Consider the following 9902-nt stretch of genomic DNA (forward strand, 5'->3'; position numbering starts at 1 on the left):
TTGTTTAAAATGTTTGTTATACCAGCTTATCGGCACAACAGCGAAAGAAAAAAAAGAATCACCGCTGGAAACAATTAAGTGGCATCTCCTGAGCACACGAAGTTTTACACACAACTTTGCTAAAAGCTTGAACACAGGACTACAAATCCCCGGGCTAGACAAGGTGTGCAGAAATGAGATAAAGCCTTGACAGTAAGTACTGCTAAATATTAGCTTCTCTTCGTAAGCGATATGTTACCTACTTAACCTATTCTTTGGAGCTCTGAAAATTTGACACTTGCACTATCCTTTAGCTGTCTAAGGAATACTATCAGCCATTTAATTTTCTCAGTACAATGTTTATCCCGTATTTTCAGTTTATTTTAGCATATAGAGCATTGTCAAATAAATCACATGATACTGATAAATAGCACATGATCAATTTTGTTTGCCAAGCTCTAATTTCACAGGTTGGCCGACCTGTTATATGAATAAGGGCTGTAAGTGGTTTTCATTCGAATGATGGCGGATCGGGGCAAATTCTATATATACTAGTAGTTGTTTGCCAAGGCGAATTTTATCTTCTGACGTAAGGAAGCTCTTATCACCCCTCTCTACACTTAGACTTAGTACAGTCCACCCACAAAACTGTTATTTCCCCATCCGCCATTTTGCTGTTATTAAGTCACATGGAATGTGCATTTATGAATGTATTTTTCGTAGATGCATGCCATTGGCAAACAGATGTCTAATACTAGTAAACTGTAACTTTAGAATTCTTGTGAACCAGCTGAAAACTATAGCAAAATTTATAGTTTTCAGCTGGTTCACATTAAAATGTTCATTGAATCATGTTCTTACCATTGTATTGTATTTCTCTATTCTGAACATTTAAAGTCTGCATGGCATATATGTATGTTGCTACACAGGCACTTCTTTTACGTTCAGGCTCTGATAACATCTTATCCAAAAGAAGGTCGAGGGGCGAAGCCTGTTAATATATAGTTATAGGGTCAGGACCGGCGGTACATCAGAGATGATGTATTGACCCCCTTATATTGCGTGAGGCCCGTAATGAGCTGCTTGGCACCGTTAATGTGTCGTGCTGGGGTGGCCCTCCCCAGCACTAGTAACAGGTGTCAGCGGGGTGACTCCTACACCGGGGCCGCCCAAATCACCCAGCATGTCGCCAGGCACCACTCAGGGAATTTGTACGTGAAAATTGCAATAATATTTTGCACGTTTTTCCATCGAATCGATCTAGTGGCGCATAAATGGTCACTCTTCCTCCCTCTCTGTCAACGATTATCGATATTGTATGATTTACGAACAGATATTAGGTCACGAAGAAAGGTTGAGTTGTCAGCCCAGGAGACGGCTGTTTGAAATAATGGTTCAAAATGACTGCGTTCTTGTGCTACTTTCATGCCTGTTGTAACCATAACCGTGTCCATGAGGGGCCCCTGGCATCTATTTATTGCGTTGTTAGCATGTTTCTTCTTGCATTCTGGGTCGCAGCCTGGCACGTAGCCCAGCGAACAAGTTGACAAGCACTTTCAGAAAGCGTCTCTGTGATCTCATTCAGACACTAACAGGTATTGGCACTGGAGTGTTTTGCGATCTTAGTGTTCTTGAGTGTACTTCACGGTATAGAAATGATTGTGATGGTTATCTTTAATGACTTACGTGTGACGCTGAGTTGCACAGCTTTAGAGTCGGCCTTCCCCACGCCGTTACTTGCCGCACAGACGTAAGCGCCGGTGTTGTTCATCCTCACCCTTTTGAGCGTCACGGATGAGGCGCGGACGTCATTAGATAACGTGTGGGCTACGGAGGGCAGTAAGACTCCATTTTTGGTCCATGTGATGTTGGGGGGAGGGTTGCCGTCTGCTACACATTGTAGAGTCACCCGGTCGGAAACAGTCACGGCGATTGCGTCTGATATGCTTATTATAGATGCTGGATCTGAAAACAAAGAGGACAATTAGCATGAAAGTAATAAGGATTATTCTATGCTTATATGCGATAATTATGCAAAATCAACACTGGAATGACTACGTTCGTAAGTGATGGGTAACCTTTGAGCCAGATTTCTTTGCAAGAGGAGTGAACCGAGACGGGGGGCGACATAGGTTATCTGGCACTTACGACACGATGCTGCAGTCACGTGTCTCTGACGTCACGCACCAGAAAAAGCATTATACCGGTACATTTCGTAAACATGGCTGATAGAGTTTAGCCTAAAAAATTGGGGTAAGTCCTCAGTCATTCCAGTATTGGTTTATAGAGAGAAATGTATTTTTGGAACCTATTTGTTACAAGTGCAAGTATAGACGGCGAGCATCTGTTTAAAGAGCTGACAAGATAATCCCATACTGCCAAACAGTGCGAACGTCTACTAATAGTCTTGTCATAGAGGAGACAGGAAATTCATGAAAGCCTCATCCATCAAACTTCTTGACGTTTGGGCGATGGCTTGTGGTAAAAAAGAGCATGGCTGTGAAGTCTACATTTACTCATGCAGATGTCAGGCCAGCTGCTTGTCTTCTTCCTGACTGATTCGACATTTGGCAAAACGTAATTCAAGTGAAGCAGATAGCGCCCACTGAGTTGCAGTGAGCTACCGAAATCACATTCTGTGCACCTCCAACTCCTACTCAAGCCCTACCCGGCTTGACTTGTTATTATCTTGCCACGTTCAGCCGGGCGGACAGAGCTTGTAATTGCCCTAACATGACGTTTTACTGGCGGCAGGCTACAGTCCTGACGACTGAGGTAGAACTACCTGTAATGCCATGTCGGGATTAGGCGTAATCAATACAGGCAACTTCCTGGCCTTATCATAAACCATCGCCACCTGGTCTCGATGAATGGAGCAATTACACTTATCACGACATCACAAGAAATACCCTTGGTTCCTGGTGTTACCCAGGGTGTGTGTGAGTGGTCGCGCTCTGGGGACCTGCAGTGCCTTAATGTTTGCTCCCGATCAAGATTGATGCGGGGACATCCCCAAAAGTGGGATGATGTGATCACAAAGTCGGTAATGCATACAACATTATCGCCATTAAGGCTTTATTGCGTGAACGACGTGATCCGTGTAATGATGGTCATCTGAGGGGATATCTCTCGCGCTGGCCTGTCTGAGCTGAACGGGCCGGTGTTTACATATTGGGAGGGAAGATATTCGTCTCTGGATTTATGTAGAAGGACTTATAGACGCCAGCTATTTTAGTAGCGAGTTGTGCTGTAACTGTAAAGCAATGTCACCTGTCCTTACTGTTGGGCTCTATGTATTATAGCTATAAAGCAATAGCATCTCTCCTTAGTGCTGAACTGTATGTACCGTAGTTGTAAAACAATGACATCTCTCCTTAGATCTGAACTGTATGTACTGTAGTTGTAAAACAATGGCTTCTCTCCTTAGTGTTGAACTGTATGTGCTGCAGCTGTAAACCAATGTCACCTGTCCTTACTGTTGATCTGTATGTGCTGTAGCTATAAAGCAATGGAAACTCTCCTAAGTGATGAACTGTATGTACTGTAGCTGTAAAACAATGGCATCTCTCCTTAGAGCTGAACTGTATGTACTGTAGTTGTAAAACAATTGCATCTCTCCTTAGTGCTGAACTGTATGTACTGTAGTTGTAAAAAATGGCTTCTCTCCTTAGTGCCAAACTGTATGTACTGTAGCTGTAAAACAATAGCATCTCTCCTTAGTGCTAAACTGTATGCACTGTAGTTGTAAAACTATGGCATCTCTCCTTAGTGCTAAACTGTATGCACTGTAGTTGTAAAACTATGGCATCTCTCCTTAGTTCTGAACTGTATGTACTGTAGCTGTAAAACAATAGCATCTCTCCTTAGTTCTAAACTGTATGTACTGTAGTTGTAAAACTATGGCATCTCTCCTTAGTGCTGAACTGTACGTACTGTAGTTGTAAAACAATGGCATCTCTCCTTAGTGCTGAACTGTATGTACTGTAGCTGTAAAACAATGACATCTCTCCTTAGTGCTGAACCGTTTGTACTGTAGCTGTAAAACAATGGCATCTCTCCTTACTGTTGTACTGTATGTGCTGTAGCTATAAAGCAATGGAAACTCTCCTAAGTGCTGAACTGTATATACTGTAGTTGTAAAATAATAGCATCTCTCCTTAGAGCTGAACTGTATGTACTGTAGCTGTAAAACAATAGCATCTCTCCTTAGTGCTAAACTGTATGTACCGTAGTTGTAAAACTATGGCATCTCTCCTTAGTGCTAAACTGTATGTACTGTAGTTGTAAAAAATGGCATCTCTCCTTAGTGCTGAACTGTATGTACCGTAGTTGTAAAACAATACCATCTCTCCTTAGTTCTGAACTGTATGTACTGTAGTTGTAAAACAATGGCATCTTTCCTTGGTATGAACTAAAATCTCTATATGTTGTAGGTTTAGCAATAAAGCTATGGTATTTCTACATAATGCTGAACTGTTTATGCTATTGCCGATGAGTTACGGTATCTTTCATTTGCACTATATGTGTTGTAATGGTTAAATTACGACATCTCCCTATGTTACTGTGTTTGTTACACATGTACCAGCAAAGCAACGACAATGTGTAATGATGTAGCAAGACAGTAACAATATCTTTCATTTGCCTTTACGTATTTGCTGTAGCGTAAAACAGCGAAATCCATATTTGGTGCAGAACTGTGCATGTGATAGCAGTGGAATTACGGTACTTGTTTTTCGTGCTGAGCTAGGTGTCTTATTGTAGGAAAGTAACGGTATTTTCGCATACATTTGTACATAATAATACGGTACTGAAATTTGTGTGTTTTAGCTCTGCTACCCACACGATCAAACGCTGATGAACGGCGCCATAAAACTATAGATATCTCTAATTTACCTTTATGTCTGTGGACGTTTTCAACTCATTAACCTTGTTGCAATCAAATTTAATGGGAATCGTTTAGATACGCATTATCGTAATGCGGCTTTGATTCAGTTGATTGCGTTGATTTATATTTACGTTGCATATAATGGCATCTTTGGTCTATTCATACATACTGATTGAAATGTACATGTAACGAATACTACTATAACTGTATGGACACTTAGTCATTGATGCAGCCAAACTTTACTATTGCATCAGCGATTGATGGAAAAACTCTACCGGTATATTTTATTTTACAGCCAAAATCTTTTGGCATGAATATAAATATTGCTTTTAAAGTAGTAGAGTATCCTACAAGAAGATTGGCATTCATAGCCATGACCACATAGGTATGGACGCAAAATATATCGGAGAAAATATGCAAATTGCAGGGAAGACAAAGGACAATACTTTGCGGCAATGTCACCACCGTGCGTGTCCAATCGATTTCCTAGAATCAACTTGACATATGCTCTTTATTTGCATACCTAACGAAGTGGTCGGCGCGGAGATATTGGAAGATTCGTCATGAGCGGAAATACCGGCAGATAAGGGGTCAAACAGTTAGGACATCATAATCTAATTAACGCTGATCTCTTCATACTCTGCGCTAAGTGTGTTCGCCACAATGGTTTCCACGCTTTAGGGTGTTTTGCTCCTTTCGTTGGTATTAAGAATCTTGTAGAACTTAGTAGTTTGCTAGCCCTTCCTTTTTTAACGTGCTTCAGGCACCTTCTCGAACATTGGACCTCCGTTTCACCCCCTTCCAAGAGACAGGTTTAGCTCCAAACGAAATGGCCTTACGCTGGGACTTGGAATGGGAACAGTTGCCAGCTAATTTGAACCAGGAGCTCAAATGTGAGGCTGCTACTGGTTTAGCCACAGGGGTATCCCTTGATTTGCTGCTACTTTTCTGTATTGCATAACTTGGATATGTATGGGAAAGTACGGGAAGTATATAGCTGAGGCAGTGGCGAGTAACGGCTAAGCTTCTACGTTTATCTTGTTCAGAAATAATGGCTAGACCCATCTGTTTTGGAACCAGGTAACACCATACATGGCAGGAAGGTATCAGAAATGAATTTTTATGGATCCATTAGATCCAGGCGCTGCCTTCAACACCTCCTCTGGGTGTACTTGAGCCAGCGAGACAAATGATTGACATCATCGTCAATGGTGGACGTAAATAATACAACAGGAACCGTTCTGCAGTTTGTATATTATTGATGCGCCGTCGGAACCGATGTTTCTCCAGCGCGCGTAAAGACACTGCTGTAGTAATGTGATTACGACTGACAGCCTGGCAATGTAGAAGATAGGCCTCTTTACGACTTGGAAGCGATAGGAAAAGTTTTGTAGTACTTACATAGGACTTTTAGCTGTACACTGGACGTGACTGGTCTGACCACGTGATTTACCACGCATGTGTAACTGCCCGTGTCTGCTCTGGTCACGTGACGTACGGTTAAAGATGGCGACGAGAGGGTTCCTCCGGAGTACTTGGAGCTCACGCCGATGCTCTGGACGGGAATGCCGTCTTTTTCCCAATGTAAGGCGGAGATATTGGGCCGGGCCTCGCTTATTGTGCACTTGAATGTCACTGACTTCCCCCAGCTGCTAACCACTGGGCTGGACGGTCCGACCTTCACCACTGGAGGCACTGAAAAATACGAATGTAGTGTTTAGCTTTATCACCTTTCAAAATGTAAAGCCTGCAGGCCTGAAGCTGTTAATGACTAAGTGATATGACTGACATGTTATGATATATTTATGAGCCGAGTTGACCTAGTTTTGCTTGATATGGGGCATCACCTCGGGCACTATATACAGATATACAAATGTATCAACACATCTACAATAACTCACGACCATACCATTTACTGTATATACAAACATATCTTTACATCTGTAATAATTCACCCATATGCCATTTACTGTCTATACAAATATAGCAACACATCTGCAATCACTCACGACCATACCATTTACTGTATATGCAGACATATTTATACATCTGCAATAATTTACCACCATGCCCTATACTGTATAATATAGAAATATATCCACACATCTACAATCCTTCGCGACCAAATTTGTTATTTTCAGTCTTTATCATCAGATTCTGTAAGTACCTGTTACGTATATGAATTAGTTGCAAACTGTAGGGGTAGGGTCGACATAGTTTCCCTGTCTCCCGGTTATGTCGCTTGAGTTAGAATAACATAACATTAATTGTCTTATACCAAAAGTAAACCAAGGTACCTAGGGTAACACAGGGTAGAGTTGGGAGCAATACTTGCTCTACTTGACATATTTAATTGGATGATGTTAACGTTATTTATTTGATTCAAGGTCTTTCATATTATCCAGAGCGTCAATGAAGTTTAAATGAATTGATGAAAATATGACAATGATTTCGTTTGCATTACCATGCCCCACGGGGGCTAAATGCATTACGTTTGATAACTAGAGTGATAAGAATATTACGCTATGTTTTATCTATGTAGCTGTCATATAAAGCGCTTCCTCTCTCTTCTTACATGTATGTAAACAAATTTAGATAATACAATTACGTATGTGAACATTTCGTCCTTTGTGCATATTTCTTACTCCCCAAGTAAAGGTTCGGCTCCACCTGAAAACACGTCAAAAACAGCCAGAGCCGAACCTCTGCTTGGAGAGCATGTACATATTTCTGGTCTATGTATAGAGTTACACCAGGTTGGTTTAATTTATGGATGCTTCACACCGTTTTTACACCCACAAGGACGTTCCACTCCGAATCCGCTTAGTTAACCATGGCATTATCACATGTATTGACAAGAGGGGGAAATGAATACGTTTGGTGACACGGGCCTTCCGTACGAGTTAATCCCACTCATCTATCATTGTCCACATTCGTCCGGCGGACGGAAAATCCTGTAGAGGGTACCTCATTTACAAGGTCATGTTGGATGGTGTGGGTTCCTATCCTGCTCTGTCACTGCTGAACTCTCTACCCTCGGTAAATGGCCCATGACGTCCGTACCTGCACACGAAGAGCTCCATCTGGACACCCAGATTAACAGACTACCGGACATTTAGAACCCTAAAGGATGACCATTTTGCTGGAGGAGGGTAGTTTTCCAGCTGCCCTTTCCCTGCGCTGGGACATATTGGCTAACGCTTCGCCTACGATCCAATTTTCCTACCATTTCTTATGGGGGAGCTTATACAGATAGGTTTACCGTTATTACCTGCGTCTTTGACCACGAACAAGCTTTGTGACTTATTGCGTAGGCAATACCGCCATTAAGTTCGTCCACAAGTGCAATACAAGTATCTTCATGCAATAACGGTGTCAGATTGAAGTTGCATTTGCCGATTATACAGCCTACAGGAACTATCATCGAACAGGCACCATTTTATGTTGGCATCGAGACCGAGATCTGATAGCTTTGAGAGCAAATGCCGTCGAACAGAAATTATGGTTATAGACGAGAAAAGCGGTCGAGGGCCCTGTTATAGATAGCAAGGGTGTTTTTAATCCTAAATGGCTACCAAGATTTAAATTGAATTCGACAAGTTATGGAAGCGAATGCTGAACTTGGAATTTGTTTTGTTTGTATCTATTAACCTAATGTTAATAGGAATGTCTCAGACGTATTTTTAACATCAACTTCATTACATCCTGGAAGAGAATTTCTGCCACTAAATCTTTCATAGTTGTCTTTTTATTGAAAACCCGGGCCCATGCACCACTCCCTGCCATTCTGTGCCTACATGGATGTAGGTTACGAGGAATTGTCGATTTGATTTAATTCTGATGCCGACCTCGACCTGCCGTGACAAAAACGCTGAGATTCAAACCTGATTACCTGTACGGAGCAAGTCGTCAGTTCAAAGCTCGGACAAGAAGCATATTGCCACGGGAGCACTGAGCATACATTATTGATGCTTCTTGTTGCAAAGGGTTAATGCCAAACGGTGGCGATTTGGCTTTATTGAGAAATAAATCCCACCTATTTTCATAGCCGTGGGTCAATAGTCGTAGGAGTATTTGAGGGTGTTTCTTCAGTCTACGGCGGCCTGCTATGTAGTTTATCAAGCGTTTCTCACCCCTAGAATGCACTTTTGCCCTTGGAATTGGACGTACATGTATCACATGAGCTTCTGTAATGGATTTTAATGTAAAACCTGAACAGAAAGCCTCACCCATCACGATCAAGCGGACATACTCCTCTCCCGTCTCCAGGTCTTCTGTCATGACATTCAACACGTACATGCCGTCATCCTGGACTCTTATGTTCGCAATGCGTAATGATACCTTCCCCGAGAGAAGCACTCTGTCTTTGTACGCTCCGTGCGACTTCGAGTTCCCATTTGAAAAGACAAATACGGGTTCTCTTTGTTGCACTGTTGACTGATCAGTGTTCACTTTGCTCCACGTGACGGACAGTATGTTTTCTCGGGTAGAAAAGGCGGCGGGTAAGGTCACCGATTCCCCGACCACGGCGGTGACTGTTCTCGGTGTCCCGCCGTTCCCTTGCGCTCCTGAACCTGCAAGAATGAATACAGAGAATAACAAAGCGTTAGGCATGCCGTCCGCCATGCAAAGCACCCCGCCGCCCCTACGCTTGATGAGCCGGTAAAGCCTCCACAAATCCTCGCTGTGATCCGACAGAAATCTGAAGGCATTATGCCCAGGTAGACAGCTGATCGTGGAAACGTTCGGCCTAATGCCCAGATGTCCTGACTTGATGAAAGCTATCAACATACAATTTCGATCAGCATCTGGTTAAACTTTGGAAAGATCGCAGAAAAAAAATCGATACTGAATGTAAAGTATAGAAGGAGTAAGGGGACAGAGACAGAACATTGTAAATCAGACCACACATAAAAAAATCCAATTCTCATCATTGAAGTCTCTTTTGCTCTCTCTTGCTTTCAGATTTGAATTTCTCCCGATGCAGTAGGTTATGAATTGTAAGTCGAATATAAAGCTATTTGTGTCATTGAGATAC

The 9902-nt window shown here is 42.3% G+C and overlaps 1 protein-coding gene across 2 annotated transcripts in view; it reads right to left on the reverse strand.

Annotated features, from left to right (window-relative positions):
* Positions 1-9902, reverse strand: part of LOC118429931 (protein amalgam-like) — a 49178-nt gene that overhangs the window by 37117 nt on the left and 2159 nt on the right. For both annotated transcript variants that reach the window (XM_035840573.1, XM_035840572.1), the window contains exons 2-4: positions 9094-9438; positions 6266-6559; positions 1666-1944 (exon numbers count right to left, since the gene is read on the reverse strand). In XM_035840573.1, coding sequence (XP_035696466.1) covers positions 1666-1944; positions 6266-6559; positions 9094-9438 — 918 coding nt within the window. The remainder of the gene's footprint in view (positions 1-1665; positions 1945-6265; positions 6560-9093; positions 9439-9902) is intronic.

The sequence above is a fragment of the Branchiostoma floridae genome, chromosome 14 (assembly GCF_000003815.2).
Source record: "Branchiostoma floridae strain S238N-H82 chromosome 14, Bfl_VNyyK, whole genome shotgun sequence".
NCBI classification, from domain to species: Eukaryota; Metazoa; Chordata; class Leptocardii; order Amphioxiformes; family Branchiostomatidae; genus Branchiostoma; species Branchiostoma floridae.